This window comes from Gorilla gorilla, chromosome 1, assembly GCF_029281585.2.
Source record: "Gorilla gorilla gorilla isolate KB3781 chromosome 1, NHGRI_mGorGor1-v2.1_pri, whole genome shotgun sequence".
In the NCBI taxonomy this organism is placed as follows: Eukaryota; Metazoa; Chordata; class Mammalia; order Primates; family Hominidae; genus Gorilla; species Gorilla gorilla.
This window is the reverse complement of record NC_073224.2, coordinates 227,571,301-227,593,860: the sequence shown is the minus strand read 5'-3', so window position 1 is coordinate 227,593,860 and position 22,560 is coordinate 227,571,301. Positions and strand designations below refer to the sequence as shown.

General features: G+C 47.4%; 1 protein-coding gene, 1 non-coding gene and 1 pseudogene across 2 annotated transcripts; 2 read left to right on the top strand and 1 right to left on the bottom strand.

The window, feature by feature from the left end:
* The first annotated feature begins 1,599 nt into the window (after positions 1-1,599).
* Positions 1,600-1,706, top strand: LOC129530101 (U6 spliceosomal RNA). Its single transcript, XR_008675643.2, has one exon. It is a non-coding gene; the product is annotated as a U6 spliceosomal RNA (small nuclear RNA).
* Positions 1,707-4,253: 2,547 nt separating this feature from the next.
* LOC101151955 (PRAME family member 1-like) lies at positions 4,254-7,269 on the top strand (annotated as a pseudogene).
* Positions 7,270-17,600: 10,331 nt separating this feature from the next.
* On the bottom strand, positions 17,601-21,560 carry LOC115933244 (PRAME family member 15-like). Its single transcript, XM_055374147.2, has 3 exons — positions 21,253-21,560; positions 20,004-20,585; positions 17,601-18,304 (listed from the first exon to the last, which is right to left on the bottom strand). The coding sequence occupies exons 1-3, from the start codon at positions 21,543-21,545 to the stop codon at positions 17,743-17,745; spliced, it is 1,437 nt and encodes a 478-aa protein (XP_055230122.2). The 5' UTR covers positions 21,546-21,560; the 3' UTR covers positions 17,601-17,742.
* Between the last annotated feature and the right edge of the window lie 1,000 nt (positions 21,561-22,560).

The following is a 22,560-nucleotide window of genomic DNA, read 5'->3' as shown; positions in this document are numbered from 1 at the left end:
CATGAGAGACGCACACAGGGCCTGAAGCATTCTAAGTGCAAAGTGAGTGTCAGCCTCCAAAGTTAAGCCCCTTCAGGTGCCCTCATTCTGTCCCAATGCCAAGACCCTGTTCACTCTCAGTGGGTGGATTCAGAGCTCTCAGTTCCTGACCGTTACCTGTGCTGGGAAAGGACTTCACTGCCCAAGGCGTGGCCCCTGCCCTGGAAGGAGAGCTCCACACTCTATGAGCAGGAGCCTCAGGGCATCACTAACCCATGCCTGTCGTGGTGGGTAGCGGCCCTTGCTGAATTAAAGTAGTTGTGGCCAATAAAGACATCCAAATTCCCTTTTAGCAAAATGCTGACATTATGTAGGCATATAATACCTGTAACATCAATGAAAGACCTTTTCTTAACTCCTCCTTTTTCTCCCTGTCAAGGAAGACTAGTGCATCGCAGTAGGAATCACACATCCTCAGAGGGTGGATAACGATCAAGTGCCTGTGGGTAATTAGTGACCTTTCCTGTGCTGAGGGACCCTATACAAAGGGCACCTAAGTGTAGAACCCTGCCGAGGACTCAGGGGCTGGTGCTGTTGGGCACGAAACAGCCAAGAGGCTCAGTTTCCCTGTAAAATGAAGATGATGATGCCACCACCCTATGAGACTATTGTAGGACCCAATGAGACGGTGCACGGTCAGGACTTGGAATGGGGCCTGGCATACAGTAAGAGCTCAATACATGCATCTTGTTCTTTTTTTTTTCCCCCTCCTAATAGAAGTCCCAGCATTCTTCACCCTTCAATCTCACCTTCTATTCCTGATAATAGGGAGGCAGCAGAAACCCAGGGCAGGCAATGGGACTCAATTTCTACACGCCACCACCACTTAATCGTGATTCCCCCAAACAGCAGAGCCTCAGCAGCCAGCAGAGGTTGGGATGGGCAGGGCAGGACTGAGTTCATCTCTGGTGATCATGAGATAGAAATTTCCAACCCATGAGACTCATGCGCCGTCTGCTGGTTGCTCAGACCATCTGGTGTAATTTATTGATGCAAACAGGATGATATTGAGTGGTATCTCCAAAAATCTGCTGTTATGTAAGTGTTTATAGAGAATAAATATTGTGATTTATATATAATTTTATACATATTGAATACATATTTTTACATAAATTTATGTACATAATTTTATACATATTGAATATATATAATTTTATACATATTGAATATATGTATATTGAAATTTTAAATTATAGTGGGAATTTAGTATTTTAAAGTATGTAGTGCAATATTTTAAAAAGGTTTGTAGGCTGGGCACAGTGGCTCACGACTGTAATCCCAGCACTTTGGGAGGCCGAGATGGGTGGATCACGAGGTCAGGAGATGGAGACCATCCTGGCTAACACGATGAAACCCTGTCTCTACTAAAAATACAACAAATTAGCCGGGCATGGTGGCAGGCACCTGTAGTCCCAGCTACTCAGGAGGCTGGGGTAGCAGAATGGCATGAACCCAGGAGGCAGAGCTTGCAGTGAGCCGAGAGCGTGCCACTGCACCCCAGCCTGGGGGACAGAGTGAGATCCGTCTCAAAAAAAAAAGAAAAAAAAAAAGAAAATATTTGTGTTGGCCTGGGCAGCACATATACTAAAGTTGGAATGATACAGAGAAGATTAGCATGGCCCCTGCGCAAGGATGATGTGCAAATTCGTGACAAGTTCCATATTTTTCAGGAAACAACAGATGCTGGAGAGAATGTGGAGAAATTAGGCATGCTTTGACAGTGTTGGTGGGAGTGTAAATTAGTTCTAGCATTGTGGAAGACAGTGTGGTGATTCCTCAAGGATCTAGAACTAGCAATATCATTTGACCCAGCAATCCCATTACTGGATATATACCCAAAGGATTATAAATCATTATACTATAAAGACAAATGCACACGTATGTTTAGTGTGGCACTGTTCTTAATAGCAAAGACTTGGAACCAAACCAAAAGCTCTTCAGTGATAGACTAGATAAAAAAAAATATGGCACATATACAACATTCAATACTACGCAGCCATAAAAAATGATGAATTCAGGTCATTTTCAGGGACATGGATGAAGCTGGAAATCATCGTTCTCAGCAAACTAACACAGGAGCAGAAAAGCAAATACCACATGTTTTCAGTCATAAGTGGGAGTTGAACAATGCGAACACATGGATACAGGGAACATCACACACTGGGGCCTGTTGAGGGGTGGGGATGGTGGGGGAGGTTAGCATTAGGATAAATACCTAGTGTAGATGATGGCTTGATATGTGCAGCAAACCACCATGGCATATGTATCCCTATGTAACAAACCTGCACGTTCTGCACATGTATCCCAGAACTTAAAGTATGTTTAGAAAATGCTTAATGTGGTGTTGAGTCTCAAATAAAATGACACCTTCAAAACTGATTTTGAAGATCAATGAATAAGAATTGCTCTTATTTAAAAATATTTAAATTTATACAATTTTGGAGCTGGAAGGAAGTGCAATATTTTTAGGGAAATATGATTTATTTTGTTAGAGCAGGTATAAGGTTGCAGTGAAGTTGAGCAGAAAGTGGATCATTCCCACATACTTCATGACCCCACTCTAGCACGGACTCCTGAAGAATCCACATCCTGCCCCAGCGTGGTCCATTTGTTCCAATGCATGAACCACACGAACCATCCTTATCACCCAAAGTTCATAATTAACATTAAGGGTTCACATCTGGTGCTGTATATTCTATGAGTTCTGATGAATTGATGATGACATGTATTCACCCTTATAGCATCATGCAGAGTAGCTTCAGTGCCCTAAAAAAATCATCTGTTCTCTTTCTATCCATCCCACTCTACCCTGACTCCTTGCAACCCCTGGGCTTTCTACTGTGTCCATAGATTTGCCTTTTCCGGAATGTCATGTGGCCTTTTCATGTTGGCTTCTTTCACTTGGTTATGTGCATTTAAGTTTTTTTTTATGTCTTTTAGGGCTTAATAATTTACACTGTCAGGATGTGCTACAGTTTATTCATCCATTTATCTGCTGAAGAATATGTTGGTCCCTATTAAGTTTTGTCTATTACGAATGTAGTGGTTAAAAACATCCAGGTTTTAGGTTTTCTCATTTGGGTAAATGCCAAGGAGCGTGGCTGCTGGACCATGTGCCTAGGTTGTGTTTGATAATGATTTTTTCCTTGACAATCTCATGTAGACAGAGACTGCTTCTTCAAGGGCAGGGACTGTGTCTCTGTCACCCTGTGGTCCTACAGCAGAGCATGGAGCCTGGCAGGTGGCTGTAAATGGTTATTGATCACATAGTGCTTAGAAATCACTTTATAGCCACTACAATGCAAATGTTGGGCAGTCAACATGAGCTGCCACCAATAATATAAACACATTGAATGTGGATGAAGTCACCCTCCTTTTGCCAGGGTCACTACCTGTGTGTCACGGCAGTGCCGTCATCACATGGATGAACTTCATCTGTTTTTTATAGATTTCCCCCCATGTAATACAGGACACAGTCTTTAAACAAAGAGTCACCAGGGTTCCTGATGGCCACTGGCCTGAGTCTGTCCCCTTGGAACTAAGGGCCCTCATAACTGCACTTACCTACCACAGGCGTCCCTGTGAGCACCACTAGAGGGCGAGCATCTTCACCAAATCTGATGGACCCATGGAGTCCGACCTGAATGTCTCCCTGCTAGGCAGGGGTCCTCAGAGGAATCTTCTATCCAGTCCAGATGGAGGGAACTGGAAGAGTCTCCTCAAACCCAGGACCAACAAAGAGATTCCCTCCAAGATCCCAATTAGGGAGCCAGGACAGGGACTGAGAGGGAACAGGGAAGGGAAGGCACCATAGGTCCCAAAACCTGGAACTGATGGAGAAGGTCCCCTCCAGAAACTGTTTGGAGAGAACCAGCTGGGAAGAATTAAAGTCTCTGAGATCTTCCACCTAAGAGCTGGACATCTGAATTCAGGAAGACTTACCCGAGGCCTTCCCATGGCGCAATTGAGAAGAGCTCACGGGGCTCTTGCCAGTGCAGGATGCATTGGTTCTGGAGGCATCAGGAAGAGATCAGAGGTCCCCTTTGAATCCCACTTCTAACACCAATGAGGTCCACTAAAAATTATGGGGTCTATAGATTTAGAAAAAAGGAGCGTAATTTCTTCTAAAGGTTTACAACCTGCTCGCTGGGAAATGGGCCTCCAGGCAGGACCTGAGGCAAGCGCTTGGAGGGAGGGAAGGTGACCCAGGAACTATGCTGAACCTGTTGGCCGCCAAGTGTGCATATTCAGCAGGTTATTGGAGCAGCTACGAAAATTCACAGGGGGGGGATGCATGCATGTATGGTGAGCAAATATACATGTCACATACGTCCCAGGTTCACCTGGTGGTTGAGGCTTTACATTTAAATGCATTATAATTAGGTTCTCTGCATCCAAAGGTGAAGTTGGGACATGAAGGTCCCCAATTCCTAACTAAAGGGCCTGGGGAGTCACCTTCTACAAATCACAAAGTCCCCTCAGAGGGGGTTTATTTAACCCTATATAAAGTGGCTTGAGGCTGAGCGCAGTGGTTCACCCCTGTAATCCCAGCACTTTGGGAGGCCAAGGCGGGCAGATCACTTGAGGTCAGGAGTTGGAGACCAGCCTGACCAACTTGGAGAAACACCATCTCCACTAAAAATACAAAATTACCTGGGCATGGTGGTGCATGTCTGTAATCCCAGCTACTCGGGAGGCTGAAGCAGGAGAATCGCTTTAATGCAGGAGATGGAGGTTGTGGTGAGCTGAGATCACACCATTGCACTGCAACCAGGGCAACAAGAGCAAAACTCGGTCTCAAAATCCATAAATAAATAAATAAATAAATAAATAAATAAATAAATAAATAAATACATAAAATAAAGCGGCTTGTTTTCCAGCCTGATTCAGGGTAGCCCAGAGTCTTCTGATGGTGCTGGTGAGGAAGCTCTGGGAGGCTTTGGCCATTGTCCAGATCCTCAGAGAAAGGACTGCTCACCATACAGGGTCCACTGTGGGAACAGAAGCCTGCTTTTTCTGAATCGAAAGAGAAAACGGACTGAGAAAAGTCAGAGAGAGAACAGGGAGCAATGAGAATGAAAGCAAAAGTCAGGGATGGGTCCTTCTAAATTCTGAGCTTCTCCCTTACTTTACCTATAGGAGGTGGAAACTTCAAGTGCTTGACTTGCTGGATGTTGATGAGAATTTCTGGGCCAGATGGTCTGGAGGCTAGGCCTTGTCCTCCTCCCCAGAGGCCATGAGTAAGAGGCAGACAGCAGAGGACTATCCAAGGATGGGAGAGCACCGGCCCTTAAAGGTGTTCATAGACGTCTGCCTCAAGGAAACACCCCAAGATGAATGCCTGAGATACCTCTTCCAGTGGGTTTACCAAAGGAGAGGTTTAGTACACCTGTGCTGTAGTAAGTTGGTGAATTATCTAACACCCATTAAATATCTTAGAAAGTCATTGAAAATAGTCCACCTGAATAGTATTCAGGAGCTGGAAATTCACAACATGTCCTGGCTGCATCTGATAAGAAAGTTTCATTGTTACCTGAAGGAGATGAAGAATCTTCGCAAACTCGTTTTCTCCAGGTGCCATCATTACTCGTCGGACAATGACCTCAAGGAATGGTTACTCACCAAATTCAGCCTGTGTTCCTCAGGCTGGAACACCTCCAATTGCTTAAAGTAAAATTGATCACCTTCTTCAGTGGGCACCTGGAACAGCTGATCAGGTGAGAAAGGATCGTGCACTTTCTCTGCAGACCACAGCACAGCCTTTTTTTGTTACAGCAAACGCTAGAAGGCATAACTTTTGTGTCAGCCAGTGGCGACATCACAGTGAAGGGGACACCAGAATATCAACACATTGTCCCATTCAGTGCTCCATGTTCTGGAGTGGCTATCACAGGATCTCTGCAATGAGGGCAGCGGGGTCACCTGGGGTAGAGGCTAGAGAGCTACATCATGTACAAGCCAGGTTGTGGGGGTTTCAGCTCTACTGGGGGGTGCATATGTGAATTTCTTGTTACAAAGTGTGTTTCAAGTTGATATGATATAAAAGAGGTAATAGAGGAGGGTATGAAAGGAGGGACAGCGCATCAAACCTGTGCATTTCACAGTAGAATCTCTGTCCTCACCAGCTTAGTGATCACAAATGATCCTGTCTCTAATTCCCTGTCTGTAAAAGGTTGTTTTCAACCCCAGGAAAGGTAACTGACATGGGAAATGTGTGCTTCTTGAACAGAGGCTGAGGGAGTAGGCGTGAGAGTGGTAAAAAGTGATAGCTGGTTTGCAGATGCAGGCACGTCAGGGAGCCCCTGCCAGTAGGTAGCCCTAGCTGATGACCCTAGACCTTGCTCAGTTGAGTTCTTCGTGCACATCTCCCACCGGGTACCTGTGGCCCGGAGATGAAATTTTCTGCTAAAAGATGAAGAAAAGAGGCTTTAGTGATGTGATTTTGTGGCCTTGAACCAATCACACAAGCAATGGTGAAAGGATTGAGGCTAAACTGGGACTGCCCCTGAATGATCAGAGTCCTCATCACACAGCAACTTGCATGTGGACCATCATCACATGATGGGAGTAAACTTGTGTTTGGGTGAAGCAGACATTTCCCTTTCAGTTATTCCCCACCACCTTCATCTAACTGGTACCATTGCCCAGAACTAACTTCTTGATCTCCACAGGTGCCTCCAGAACCCCTTGGAGAACTTGGAGTTAACTTATGGCTACCTATTGGAAGAGGACATGAAGTGTCTGTCTCAGTACCCAAGCCTCGGTTACTTAAAGCATCTGAATCTCAGCTACGTGCTGCTGTTCCGCATCAGTCTTGAATCCCTCGGAGCTCTGCTGGAGAAAATTGCTGCCTCTCTCGAGACCCTCGTGTTGGAGGGCTGTCAGATCCACTACTCCCAACTCAGTGCCATCCTGCCTGGCCTGAGCCACTGCTCCCAGCTCACCACCTTCTACTTTGGCAGAAATTGCATGTCTATGGACGCCCTGAAGGACCTGCTGCGCCACACCAGTGGGCTGAGCAAGTTAAGCCTGGAGACGTATCCTGCCCCTGAGGAGAGTTTGAATTCCTTGGTTAGTGTCGATTGGGAGATCTTCACCCCACTTTGGGCTGAGCTGATGTGTACACTGAGGGAAGTCAGGCAGCCCAAGAGGATCTTCACTGCTCCCACTCCCTGCCCTTCCTGTGGCTCATCACCGTCTGAGGAACTGGAGCTCCATCTTTGCTGGTAGGGAAGGCGTGCCTAGTGGGGTTGATAAATCCAAAGTTCTTTTCCAGGCACTTGGACACTAAAATCTAGTATGTTAAGTGCAAGTTGTGTTTGTTTTTTCTTATTTCCTTTTTTAATAATTCTAAAATTTTATTAAAGAACATTTGAGACAGGGTTTCGCTGTGTTGCCCCAGCTGGTCTGAAACTGCTGGTCACATGGGATTCTCCTGCCTTGACCTCCCAAAGTGCTAGGATTACTGGCATGAGTGATTGTGACCAGGCCACATGCAACTTACAGGAAGCACAGAATTCTTTGCTTCAGGCAGGTGCTCAGTATGAGGGAAAAAACATAACAGCAGGGGGCAAGACTAGAGGAAAATGTTGAGGTGGAGTCAATGAGACCTTACAGGACCCATGTCCTACAGAGTCAGAAAGAGAAGCTAAAGTTCTACAGTGATGAGAGTGTTATCCCTGCAGGGACGGTTACCAAGGAATATCAGAAATAACCTCAATGAAAACTTTCTGGTGTCCTCTGTATTTGATTGACTTGTTTTAGCGATTTATACATCAGAAATCCCTAGTTATTGAGTTACTGATGGAAAAGTATCAAAGTACTCTGTTGTCTGTGATTGAGATTCAGCTGCAAAACATTTAATTCCCACCCATTCTTTTTCTTTGCTTTTTTTTTTTTTTAAAAAAAGACAACATCTTGCTTTGTCACCCAGGCTGCAGTGCAGTGGTCCCATCTGGGCTCACTGCAATCCTATCCTTCGGGGCTCAAGTGATTCTCATGCCTCAGCCACTCTGGTAGCTGGAATTGCACGCAAGTGCCACCAAGCCTGCTATTTTTTGTATTTTTAGTAGAGACGTGGTTTTTCCATGTTGACCAGGCTGGTCTTGAGCTCCTGGCTTCAGTGATCTGCTGACCTTGGCCTCCCAATGTGCTGGGATTACGGGTGTGCCAATGATCTCCACCCATTCTTTACTTCTCTTCAGTCATCTGTTTTTTCCTTACATTTTTGCCTGCAAGGAGCAGCTCAGTCAGGCACAAAGGGACGGGCAGAGAGGGGCCCTGAGGAGAAGATGGGCTTGAGGTGGTAGGCAGAGCTGGAATCAAGCTACAGGGGCCTTTGTTGGGAAGCAGAAATGGCACCTAGTTCAATGACCTGGCCAGCTATGGGGCCACTGTGCCCCCCCTGCTAACAGTGCCAAGTTCCTGGGTGTCGAAGGGAGGTTCTGTGCTAATCCTCCTGGGGCTGCATTTCCAAGATCTGCCCCCCACAGGGGTGACCACAGAGACTGACGTTCCTAATTGCTGGGTCTGGGGACCACGGTCCACTCCTGGAGGCACCCCACCTTGGCAGGTTGTGAGCCAGGCCTGTGCCCCGTGTTCCTGAGGCAGACAGCTGTGCCACTCACACCCTCTCATGGCTTAATGAGACCCGCTCCCAGGTCTGGAGCCTCTACAAAGCCTCAAACTCACTCCTCACTGCCTGCTGTTAGCCTGCAATATTCTTAACTAGAGTGCAGTTGGGGCTCATTAAACCAGACCCAGAAGCATTGGGTTTGTTTTTGCAGGGTTGGCCAGAGCTGCTGTGAACCTGCATCTCACCTGTCACCTCTGTGGAGAAACACAGAGAGAGGGCATAACTGAGGCTATGTACACTTTGAACCTGATGGGATCCTGGGACAAGAGGGAGTCCTGGCCCTCCCGAGTTGGCAGGACAGTAGCTCCAAAGGCACAACTGAAGCTGCCCAGGTCGCAGTTCCAACCAAGGTCCCCCAGTGCTCTTGAGGGCTCAGGAGGTCTCCCCTTCTCCTGCAGCATGGGGGTGTCTGCTCCCACTGTGTGGTCCCTCCTGGCACCTGCTGTAATTTTGGAGCGGGGTTGGGGTCAAGCATGTATGCTGTGGCAGCCCAGATGAGTGTGTGCATGCTCAGGTTCGTGCTGATGCACCGTGCGCCTGCTGTCTTGAACACTCTGGGCTTTGGGCCGTGATGAGCATGGGAGGGAGGCTGAGAGGGGGCTGAGGACAGATCAGTGCTGGCCTTTGGATGCTCCTTGATGCAAGTGACCCGGGTGCCATGGGTGGTGGTGGGAGGCAGACAGACTCCTGGATGGGAAGACGAAGGTACCTGGTGAGGCTCTACCTTGTGACCAAGGAGGGCCTGAAGCCTGTGGGCTGGTCCACCAGTGCTATGGACCAGAGTGGGAATATGTGGTGCCTTTTCTGTGCCTGCCAATGGCTACCTATGACCCAAGCAGCACATACTTCCTTCCCCATGATGCCCCAAAAGCCCCAGACTCAGGGAAAATATCAGGATGAACAGTGGCAGAGTGAAACTACCCACTCTTGGGATGATTTTCCTGCAGAGACAAGCAATCCACTCCGGTACCTTTTCTCTACTGAGAGCTGTGGAGAAGATGAGATGACTTTCCTGGAAAGAGCAGCAGACACCACTGTGTACTCCAGGGACAAACATGGAAGCTGCTTTTGCTGTGCCTGTTTCATTTGCAGCCTTGCAAAAATCTGGCACCTGTGCTGGCACCTGGAGCTGCCTGCCCCACTGCTGCGGGAGCCAGTGACTGTCCAAAGTGGCCAGACCCCCTGCTCACTCACACACCCCTCACTGCTCCAGTCCTGACCCTCCCTTAATAGGCATGTGATCCAGGCCTGAAGCATGAGCCAAGCATAGTCTACCAGTCTGAGTGGGCAGAACAAACCCAGTGAATCCCATCAAAACTCCGGCAAAGGTGCCCCCAGCCATAGAGGCTTCTGGCCAGCAAAGTCACATCCCAAGGATTTCATAAGAGAAAATTACTTAAACACAAAGAAAGACAATAAGAAAAGAAGGATGGAAGAGAGAAGTCTCTAACCAACCAGAAAACAAGAAATGAAATGGGAGTACTAAGCCTTTATCAATAACAACAATGAAGATAATTTATCTCAGTTCTGCAAGTGAAAGGCTTAGGGTCGTTGAATGAGTAAAAGAATAAGACCATACTATATGCTGTTTTCCAGAAACTCACTTCACCTATAAGGACACATGTAGTCTGAAAGTGAAGGGGCAGAAAAAGATATTCCATGCAACACACCTGTATTTCCAGCTAACTGGAAGACTGACATGGGAGGATCATTTCAGCCTGAGAGGCCGAGGCTGCACTGAGCCGAGATTGCACCACTGCACGCCAGCCTTAGAAACAGAGTAAGGCTCTGTCTTTCAAAAGAAGAAGAAAGAAAAGAAAAGAAAAGAAAAGAAAAGAAAAGAAAAGAAAAGAAAAGAAAAGAAAAGAAAAGAAAAGAAAAGAAGATGTCTCTTCACATTTTATGCTGCACAGGCATTTTTTTTCTGATCTGCACTGCACTGCCAAGCCAGGTGTATTCTGTTGAGCTCACTTTGCAGCTGCCTTGCTTCTTGTTTATCCTAAGTAGCACCCAGAATAGTAGGTGGCACATTGCAGGCACTCAGTCAAAGGTTTTTTTTGTTGTTGTTTCACATTTTTTTGTCTGTTTGTTTTGTTCGTTTGTTTGTTTTTGAGACAGAGTTTCACTCTTGTTGCCCACCCAGGCTGGAGTGCAATGGCGTGATCTCAGCTCACTGCAACCTCTGCTTCCCGGGTTCAAGCAATTCTCCTGCCACCACACCTGACCAATAGGAAGGGGAGGCACTGGATGTTAATAGTGTCAAATGTGCCAAAATCTTCTCTGTGGTTTTTCCCCAGAGTCTCCCCCTCCAGGGCCACCTGAAAATCCTCAGCCCTGGACAATGCAAGATTTGTTTGACTGAGGATCACTGTGCTCCTTCTAGATCCACCAGAAAGTGCCAGGCAGTCTGATAGGTCCTGGTTTGACTTACATCTAGCAAGACCTTCACCTGGTTGGCAGGAGTAGATATGGGGTCACTTGGATGACAGGGACTCCAGTCCAGACCCCATTCTACCTCATTCCCTCCTGCAAAGTTCAATCCTCACAGTCTTATGAGGCTGTGGCAAGTGCAGAGACAGAACTGCATCATATCCAACGTGCCTCCCTTCCCCTGGCCTCACACCAAGTCTCCCTCCCTCTGACATGTCCCTTGTCTTTGCATCCAGGGTGGATGTTTGCCATTGACTCTCTCTCCCCATGTCTCCCTGCTAGACTGACTCTTTGCCCCTGGGGTGAGATGGGGCAGACACTGGAGCCTCATGTAGACCAGGGTGAAATCAAAGGGCCTTAGAAACTCACAGCTCCACATCCAGGCACAGGTCCTTTGAGGATCTCAGACACAAGTCCACAGCTTATCAGGGACACGGCTCTGTGAAAGCCAAATAACCCGGCCCCCTACCCTGCTGCCATCTCTCTCCTCTGCACTTACTCTGGCCCACGTCAGCTCCTCTGGGCCACTCCCTTTCTGGGCCCTGTTCTTTTCCTTAGTCCCCCTGGCTCCATCCAGCCTGCAGCGAGTTCCCAGACCTCCCCCACCCCAGGCTGCCACAAGCACCTTCTTAGGCATCCACTCTGCTCTCAGAGTGAGCTTCTCCTCAGATCTTTATTGGGGAAAAAAGGAGGGGCAGCCCCTGATCTTGGAAAAGACGGTCAGAAATGCGACCTGGAATGAGATCCTGCTGAGGACTAAAGAAGTCCAGCAGGGCCTGAGCAGTGATTTCTACTGCTAGAAACATGGAGAGGGCAAACACCACAGGCAAAGAAAGCGCTGACTCAGAAACAGACTCACTGCATTCCAGGTGCAGCCTCCTCAGCTCTAAGGCTGGGCAAGGGGATCCTAGAAGGGATGGGCCCCTGCACTGGGACCTGTTCCAGGCTCTGCCAACAGCCTGGCACTTCTAGGAAAACCAGAGGAGTCAGCTCTTCCTGTGGAAGGCAGACAAACTTCCCCTCCATTGGTCCTGAGTGCCTCTTTAGGTCCAGAAGAGCAGCTGAGGAGCTCCCTGCTTTGTGCCTTGCTATGTGCACCCAAAAAGCTCAGTAGAATTTGGGGAGAATGTATGAGTCACTGCTGATTCCAGGGAGAGTGTCTCTTAGCATTGTTTGTGGCCATAGTCCTCAGTGCAGGAGAGATCGGCTGACATTTCCAGGGAGCAGAGGATTCAGCTTCTCTGACAACTCAGGCTGGGGGAGGAAAACAGAAGTTCAGAAATATTTTAGAGACCCCAATCAAAAGCCTGGAGAAGCTTTGGAATCCCAGTAGAAATTCTGTGAGTGGAATTGAAGTCAGGCCATCCCTTCAGATGGGCTCTGAAAGCTACTCTGACCTGGACAGCAGAGGAGCACCTTCAGAAGCACAGGCAACAAGAACATGGTAGAAAGACCCCCCAAACTGCAGGATTCTCACTGGGGTCCTGAGGATGGTGCAGGATTTCCCCAAGGGGTTCATTTTTCTCCCAAATTCTTCAGATACACAGCTTGCACCATTCATGCTTCCAGATTGAAAAGTCTCCCTCCTTATGTCTGACCACACTGCTCCTCTCTGGGCTCTGCCCCAGCTCACACACTCAGATTCACTCTTCCCAAGCTGGTATTCTGAGGGAAGCCCATCACGTTTGTGAGTAATGATGCTTCACCTTCCAGTAGGAGTCAAGACTGTATCTGCCCTCTCTGCCCTCAAAGACACTGTGATGTTTTACGAGTCTGCATTATGTCTTTTGTAATTAGGTTTTTTTAATTTTTAAACTCAATCCAGAAGGAAGTCTTTCAATCCTTTTGTCTAGATGCCCACAAAATACCTGCCATGTTTTATGTTGTCTTGGTTCCCTCCTAGGGTGCCATTAGAACAGTCAGTACTGTCCAGCCCAACCTCCACTTCACTTTGTAATTTAGGCCTGATTGCTTTCAGTGATGCCTTGACCTTAACCTTGAGAAAAATTACACCCTCAGTAGTTCCTATCTTCCACCTGAATGAGCATATGATCTCCCATGTTAGGTAGCACAAAACCCAGGTGACCAGTGGATACACTGAGATTTTTATTGTGTTTTTAGGGATGATATCACTGTCTATCTTAAAGCTGTTTTAACTCTGAAACGTTTTGATACTTTTGATGTGGCCAAAGGTTCTCCAATAAAGATACCATATATATAAATATATGTATTTCTAATGTCAGAAACAGATTAAAACCTTCCCTGTATCACTATGAAGGTCACATATTAGTCAAACTTTACCAATATTTATGGAATAAGTGAATAAATGAGTTTTAGTCCTTCACCCTATTATTAATTCTGTCACTTTCATAAATCCATATCTAATTTAATCACTTAATAAGAAGAAAGTTGAAAACTCAATCACCGTTAACTGGGTGGAAGTTCAGGATCCAGTTGGATGTCATTTTTGGATTGGAAGTTGGTAATTGAGAAGGGGGTCGTGGTAAGAAAAGTCAATAAAACTCCTGAAGATGCACAGAAGAGACCCAAAGCCCTGGCTCCTGGAGCTACTGCTTGATTCTCGGAGAGGTCCCAGCACCCTGCAAAGTGAGTCCAGATCTGGCAAGTCACCACTTATTAGGGATGTGCCCGTTTGATCTGATGTTCTGTATAGCACGTCATACAAAACTCTGGAAGACACTAGCACATACACTGTGAAGAGAAGTCTCAAAAAAAGGGAAGATTATAGAAGACATTTGCTCTGTGTTTTTGGAATGTTTTGCATTGAGAATTCTGTCCAGAGAAGGGAAAAAGAATGAAAAACAAAGGAAGCTCACCCACATGTACCTCTATGTACCTTTTACCATGCTGGACTTTCTTTTGTTTTGTTTTCTTTTCTCTCTCTCTCTCTCTCTCTCTTTTTTTTTTTTTTTTTTTTTTGATATGGCATCTAGCTCTGTTGCCCAGGCTGGAGTGCAGTGGCACGATCTTTGATCACTGTAACCTCCACCTGCTGGGTTCAAGCAATTCGCCTCCCTCGGCCTCCCCAGGAGTTGGGATGATACGTGCCACCACGCCCAGTTAATTTTTGTATTTGTTTTTATTATACTTTAAGTTTTAGGGTACATGTGCACAACGTGCAGGTTAGTTACACATGTATACCTGTGCCATGTTGGTGTGCTGCACCCAGTAACTTGTCATTTAACATTAGGTATATCTCCAAATGCTATCCCTCCCCCCTCCCCACACAACAGGCCCCAGTGTGTGATGTTCCTCTTCCTGTGTCCATGTGTTCTCATTGTTCAATTCCCATCCTATCACAAGGACAAAAAACAAACACCACATGTTCTCACTCATAGGTGAGAATTTTTGTGTTTTTAATAGATACAGAGTTTCACCATGTTGCCCAGACTGGTCTCGAACTCCTGACCTGAAGTGATCCATGCGCCTCAGTCTCCCAAAGTGCTGGGATTACAGACGTGAGCCACCACACCAGGCCAATTGCTGGACTCTCATGACACACATGGATATGGTATCACAAAGGCAATTTTTTCCATAATCCAATTTATTTATATTATTGGTAGTGAGCTAATGTTGACGTCCGCAAGTTAGCAATTTAGTGACTGTACCCATGACAAACGTTTCCATGCATCACGTGGTCAACAGCGTTTGCTCCTGGGTTCAAGAGATTCTCTTGCCTCAGCCTCCTGACTATCTGGGATTACAGGGGCCCGTCACCACCCCAGGCTAATTTTTTGTATTTTTAGTAGAGACGGGTTTTTACCACATTGGCCAGGCTGGTCTCAAATTCCTGACCTCGTGATCTGCCTGCCTCGGCCTCCCAAAGTGCTGGGATTACAGGCATGAGCCACCATGCCTGGCCATTAACCATTCTTAAAATATCACGTTGCATTCTTTAAAAGTTTTATATCTCTCATATACATAAATTACAACACAAATATTTATACTCAACTAGTATTTACATTATAGTAAATTTTCTTTTCTTGCTCTGTTGCCCAGGCTGGAGTGCAGTGGTGCAATCTCAGCTCACTGCAACCTTCGCCTCCCGGGTTCAAGCGATTGTCCTGCCTCAGTCTCCTGAATACCTGGGATTACAGGCGAATGCCACCACGCCCAGCAATTTTTTTTGTATTTTGAGTAGAGACGGGGTTTCACCATGTTGGCCAGGCTGGTCTCAAAATCCTGACCTGAAGTGATCTGCCCGCCTCAGCCTCCCAAAATGCTGGGATTACAGGTGTGAGACACCAAGCCTGGCCATGACAATAGCCTCAGCCTCCCAAAGTGCTGGGATTACAGACATGAGCCACCGCTCCTGGCTCATAATAGTAAATTTTAAAAAATACCATATAATATAATCCTTGCAACATTAAATTACACCATCTGGTCTGATCTACCAGCAGATGGAACGCGAAACCCATGGATTGGACATTTTACTCTTCTTAGGAATGAATCCAGTCCAGAAATTCCCACCCTGGCCCCTGCTGGCTCCTGGGGCTCTGCTGTTTGGGGGAGTCATGATGAAGTTGTGGCAGAGGGTAGAAGATGAGCCCCATTGCATGCCCTGGCTTCTTGTTGCCTCCCTGTTGTCAGGAATAGGAGGTGAGATTGAAAGATGAAAATTTCTGGGACTTCTGCTGAGAAGAGAAAAAAGAACAAGATGTATTGATCTTACTGTATGCCAGGCCCCATGCCAAGCCCTAAACATGAACCATCTTATTGGATCCTTCCAGGGTCCTATAAGCTGTTGGACATCATCATCCTCATTTTACAGGGAACTGAGGCTCTTGGCTAACATCCCTGACAGCAACACCAGCCCCTGAGTACTCAGCAGGATCCTTCACTTGGGTGGCCATTATGCAGGCTTCCTCAGCACAGGGAAGGTCACTCATCACCCACAGGCACTTGATTGTTATCCACCCTTTGATGATGTGAGATTCCAGAACACGCTGCACTAGTCTCTTCCTTGATAGGGAGAGAGGGGAGGTGTTACGAGAAAATCTCTCATCGATCTGACCTAGCTCCCTAATAAGAAGTCACTTTTTAAATTTCAGATGGAAATATTTAAAAAGTGTTACATACCTGTGTAGTTTTAGATTTTACTTAAAGGGAATGTGGCTGTCTTTACTGGCTACAACCAGTTTAATTCAAGAAGGGCTGCTAGTCGTCAGGGGAACAAGCAAGGGTTGGTGCTGCCCAGAGTCTCCAGCTAATACACAATATGGACATCCCCTTCCAGGGCAGCGGGAAGAGAGTGGCTCCTTGTGCAGTGAAGCTGACGTCCACCAACTAAGGCTTCTGGAACCATGTGGAGACTCACAAGGAGTGGGCAGGGTCTCAGCATCTGGCTAGCAGTGAAAGACCTGAGAAGAAGGTGCTTTCCACGTGGATTGGCTCACTGTTCTTGCCCAGTGATGTTCCAGGCCCTTGGTGTCCACCTAGTGTGTATTAACCCACTGAACAGCCACAGAAACTAACAAGGAGTTAACAGACATCTAAAGAAGTGAAGAACTGGAGGAGGCCAAGCCAAGCGTGGTGGTCCACGCCTATACTCCCTGCATTTTGGGAGGCCAAGGCAGGAGAATCACAAGCTCAGGAGTTCCAGATCAGCCTGGGCAAGACAGCGAGAACTTGTCACCACTTAAAAAAACAAGCAAACAGGCATGGTTGCTCACACGCCTGTAGTCCTAGCTTCTCAGGAGGCTGAGGTGGGAGGATCGCTTGAACCCAGGAAATTGAGGCTGCAGTGAGGTATGATTGTGCTGCTGCACTCTAGCCTGAGTGACAGGAGACCTTTAAAAAACAAAAACAAAAACAAGCCTCACACAGTGGCTCACACCTGTAATCCCAGCACTTTGGTAGGCCTACTTGCGTGGATCACCCAAAGTCAGGAGTTTGAGACCAGCCTGACCAACATAGTGAGGAAACCCTGTCTCTACTAAACATACACAAATTAGCTGGGCATGGTGGTGCATGCTTGTAATCCCAGCTACTTGGGAGGCTGAGGCAGGAGAATCATTTAAACCCCAGGTGGAGGTTGCAGTCAGCTGAGATGGCACCATTGCACTCTCAACTCCAGCCTGGGCAACAAGAGTGAAACTCTGTCTCAAATAAAAGAATGGGAGGAAACTGATTACAATAACCAAATTTCATTTAAATGCCTTGATTTTCTTGGGCTGCATCTTATTGATTGGACAACTCAGTGCCTTTTGTTTTTTCCATCAATAACTGAAGATTCCTGAGGCTTAAACTGGAAAAAAGGTTACTTAATAATAGAGGGCACCAGACAGATTCTGCTCAGTTTTCCTTTATTTCTGATTGTTTCCTTACAACCATCCATGCAAGAGTAACTCCCTCATGTATTCTCAAGCCTCCACTCTAGACATTCAGATTCCCATTTTCGACTCTACAGGACACAGGTGCCCAAAGTCCCATCGAATCCATGGCAACATTTCCCCCAAGTCCGGCCCCTGCTTGATCACCTTTCCTTTCCCACTTTCAGAGCCCATGTGTGAAACGATGGGTTCTGTGCTCCCTTTAGGATGTACCTAAGACCTAGATTTTAGTTTCCAAGTGTCCAGAAGAAAGCGTTTGACATATCCACCCAAATAGGCAGGCATTCAACAGCAGTATTGATCTGCCTCCAGGTCATAAAATGACCTGTTGCCACAGTCAGGGCAGTAGTCAGTACAGAACAAGATCCTCTTGGGGTGCCTTAAGTCCCTCACTCTCTTCATCAGCTCAGCCCTAATTTGAGCAAATCTGCTCCAGCAGAGAGTACCATCAGCACCATAACTCTCCCGCGGGGCAGGATACAGCTCCATGCATAAGTTTTTGAGTATGATTGTGTGGCTCAGCAGGTTCTCCAGGGTGGCCATGCAGATGGGATTTCCACAGAAGCTGAAGGTGTTGAGCTCAAAGCAGCGGCTCAGGGCAGGCAGGATGGCATTGACTTGGGAGTCTATGATGCCACAGTCATCTAAATCCAGGTACTCGAGGGTGGCTGCAACTTTTTCTAGGAGAATTTGGAGAGGCACAAGACTGTAATTGGTCAGTCTGATGCCACTCAGGTCCAGGGTCTTTAGTTGACTGATACTCGGGCACTGGGATAGATGCTTCAAGTCTGATTCCAAAAGCACACAGTTAGTTATTGTGAGGACCTTTAACGAGGTCTTCAGACAGCTGGGGAGAGAGAGCAAGAAGTTAATTCTGGGGAATCATAGGGGTGAGTGGAGGGTGGTGGCGAATGGCTTCAAGGTAATGGATGGAGACCTTTTTGCCCAAGTCCAGGGTCATTCTGATGGCCTGATGGTCAACACTTAGGATGATGCGTGATGAAGAGCTTTGCCACCGAGGTCAATTCCACGTTAGACCCGGCCCAGTAACTAACACCTGTAGTCCCAGAACTTTGGGAGGCTGAGACTGGTGGATTCCTTGAGATCAGGAGTTTGAGACCAGCCTGCTGAACATGGCAAAACCTCCTGTCTACTAAAAATCCAAAAATTAGCCAGGTGTGGTGGCGGGAGCCTGCAATTCCAGCTACTTGGGAAGCTGAGGCAGAAGAATCGCTTGAACCCAGGAGGTGTAGGATGTAGTGAGCAGAGATCATGCCACTACACTCTAGCCTGGGTGACAGAGAGAGACTCTGTGTTAAAAAAAAAAAACAGGAATGGATCAAGTTCACAGAATCCCTAAAGCTCCCTTTCCTCATCTGTCAGGCAGAAAACCACATCCCTGGGCCACAGGAGCCCAGTGGAGATTCAGGCATAAAGGACAAACCGAGGCAGGATCCTGCAACATCAGCTGGGGTGGGCGGGCTGCAGGCGTCCCTGACATGCCTGTATCATCAGCAAACCATCTATCACTTTCACCATTCTTTGTGCCTGCTCCCTGACCCTCTGTTTCAGAATCATGCATTTCCTAGGTAATTAATTTACCTGGAGCTCAAAAGAAACTTTTTACACCAGGGAATTAGAGATGGGATCATTCATGTTCACGAAACTGTGGGGCACAAAGCTGATTTTCTGACATGTGCAGGTTTGCTGAGCATTCCCCTCTTCAGTGCCCACTTCACTTCCCTACTTCACATCATCTTCTTAAAAATTATCTTGTTGGCTGGGCATGGTAGCTCTCGCCTATAATCCCAGCACTTTGGGAGTCCACGGTGGGTGGATCACCTGAAGTCAGGAGTTGGAGAATAACCTGGCCACATGGTGAAACCCTGTCTCTACTTAAAATATAAAAATTAGCCAGGTGTGGTGGCTCACGCCTGTAATCCCAGGCACTCAGGAGGCTGAGGCAGGAGAATCGCTTGAACCTGGGAGGCAGAAGCCGCTGTGAGCTGAGATGTCACAACTGCACTCTAGCCTGGACAATCAAAGTGAAAATCCATCTCAGAAAAAAAAGTTATCTTGTTTGTTTTTACTTTTATTTATTCATTTCTGACAGCGGTCTTGGGATGTTACCCAGACTGGTCTTAAACTCCTAGGCTCAAGCTATCCTCTTGCCTCAGACTCCCAAAGTGCTAGGATTACAGGCATGAGCCACCGCCCCTGGCCTATTTTTCATCATCTTAACTTAGACACACTTCCTCAGGAAGAATTCAGAAAGGCACCCTCACTAGATCTGAACCCCCCAGTAGCTAGCTTCCTATTATAGCAACCTCTCTATAGCATCTCCCTTGGCTGATCCCTCTGCCTCTATTGGGATGGTTGCGTGATACCCACTACAGGACAGGGCCGCCAACAGGACAATGCATGGACATTCTAGTGTCCCCTTCACTGTTACATCCTCATAGGCTGGCTCACAGTAGATGCCCACTAGCGTTTAGTGTAACAGGCTCCGCTGTGGTCTGCAGAGAAAGCTCACCACCCTCCCTCACCTGAGCAGCTGGTCCAGGTGGCCTTCGAGGAAAGAAACAGAGTTCATATAAAGCTTTTGGAGGCAGCGCAGCTTGAGGAACTGAGTGGTGAACTGGGTAACAATCTCCTTCTTCTGCTCTGTGGAAACGTAGCGAGAGAAACCCATGTGGGAGAGAACGAGCTTCTGAAGATTCCTCATGTGGCCCAGGTATGGGGTAAACTGTGTCAGGATGGGCAGTTTCCACCTGCAATTCACTTCCATCTCCTGGATACAGTCTAGGTTCACCATTTTCAGGATGCTTCTGATATTGCGGAAGGGCATTCCCAAAATTTTCAGCTTCTTACAGCATAGGTGTAGTAAATCTCTCCTCTGCTTGACCCATAGAAGGAGGTAGGTGAGGTATTCATCCAGAGTCCTGTTCTTGAGCCAAAGTTCTATGAACACAGTCAAGGGCTGCTGTCCTCTCATCCTTGGACAGTCCTGCACTGCTTTTTTGTTCCTCTTGGCATTGAGGAAGCACCCATGGGCCATAGCTTCAGACCAAACCATCCAGAAGTTCTCACAGACATCCTGTAAATCCAGCACTTGAAGTTTCCATCTCCTGTGGGAAAGTAGAGGTGAGACTGAGAATTTCAGAACTCATTTCTGAACTTAAAACTCCACATCCTGGATAGCAGCTCCTCCCCTCCCTGCTTCTTGTCCCTCTCTCTGACTTTTCTTCACCCTGTTTTCCCCTTGGATCCTACCCACTTCCATATTTTTTTGTTTTTTTTTTGAGACCAAGTCTCCCTCTGTCGCCCAGGCTGGAGTGCACTGCTGTGATGTCACCTCACTGCAACCTCTGCTTCCCGGGTTCAAATGATTCTCCTGCCTCAACCTCACAAGTAGCTGGGATTACAGGAACCCACCACCATGCCCAGCTAATTTTAGTGTTTTTAGTAGAGTTGGGGTTTACCATGTTGGACAGGCTGGCCTCCAACTCTTGACCTCAGCCTCCCAATGTGCTGGGATTACATTGTGAGCCACCGTGCCTGGCCCAGTTCTCACTTTTCATGGTGCCTTTCAGTGCCATTAGAGGAGAGGTTCCTGTTACCTCCATGGACCTGGCATGGTCAGCAGTGCTTTCCCTGAGGAGCTGGTGAATGGCCAAGTCCTCTCAGCTTCCTCACCACCACCATCCCCCTTGGGCCTCCTCACTTGTCATGACCCAGCTGTTCCTTCAGTTGGACACCTGGGCCCTCCCCACCAGCCCACCTGGGCCACCTCACCTGGGACGAACCCCTTGGGTAAGCAGTGCATCAAGCCCATCGAGCACAGCTTGGAAGGCCTCCAGACAAGGCATCTTTATCAGAGGCCTCAGAGGGAGGCGGCGAAAGGGCCAGGCCTGCACCATCAGCTTCAGGGCCTCACAGTGTTTCCTGCTGAAGGCCTCCATGAACAGTGGGGGGAAAAGTTCCGTGGGCAGCTCCTCCAGGGTGGACATGGCCAAGGCTTGGTCCCTCAGCAGGCTCCGCCCCGCAAGCTCCAGGAGTCTGGGTGGAGTCCGGATGCTCATCTTCATGAATCTGCAGGGAAAACTTCCAGAGGACAAACCCAGAGAAAAGGCATCACTCTCAGGCCAAGCCCATGCAATATCATCTTCTCCCAGGGCCAAAGTCACTGCTCTAGCAATGGTGAAAGAGCCCTCAGTTTACTCCAATTCTGCTCTGTACTCAGTGGCCATTAAGCCAGCATTCTGCCTCTGCTGCATCAGCATGAGTGTCTCCGAAGCAGTGAGGAAGCAGGGCCACCACTAGCCCTTCCTTTCTATCCAGTGCTCCATCCAGTGACTAGTGAGTGTGGAGGAACCTGAAAGTGAACCCCTCCTACCATTGGGGGAAATTACTAATTGTTGAGGGTTCTAAAACAACGGGAATGGGAGTGTCACAAGCCTACATGCCCACATTTTCAGTTCCTACAAATAAGCTTGTTGGGAACATTCATGGGGCATCCCTAGAACAGGTTCTATTTGTTTTCTTTTCATTATTTAAGCTTGCTTTCTCTTTCTCTCTCTTTCTTCTTTCCTTCTTTCCCCCTCTCTCTCCCTTCTTTCTTTCTTGTCTTCTTTCCCTGCCTCCCTTCTCTCATTCTCTCTCTCTTTCTCTCTCTCCCTCTCTCACTCTCTTTCTGACAGGGTCTTGCTCTGTCACCCAGCCTGGAGTGTAGTGGTGGGATCTCAGCTCAGTTCAGCCTTGACCTCCCAGCTCAAAGGATTCTTCCTCCTCAGCCCCCCAAGTAGCTGGGACCACAGTTATGCATCACCACACCCAGCTCATCTTTTATTTTTTGACGTTTTGTAAAGACAGTGGATTTCGCTATGTTGTCCAAGCTGGTCTTGAACTCCTAGTCTCAAGCAATCTATCCCTCTTGGCCTCCCAACATACTGGGATTATAGGTGTGAGCCTCCGCCCCAGCGTCATTATTGAAAATTTCAGTGAGAAGCTCTGAAAGCTGTGTGACACTGTTATGCATCACTCACAAGATAGATGCTTCCAATGCACACCTCTTACACATATTCAAAGTGAACCATTTTGGCT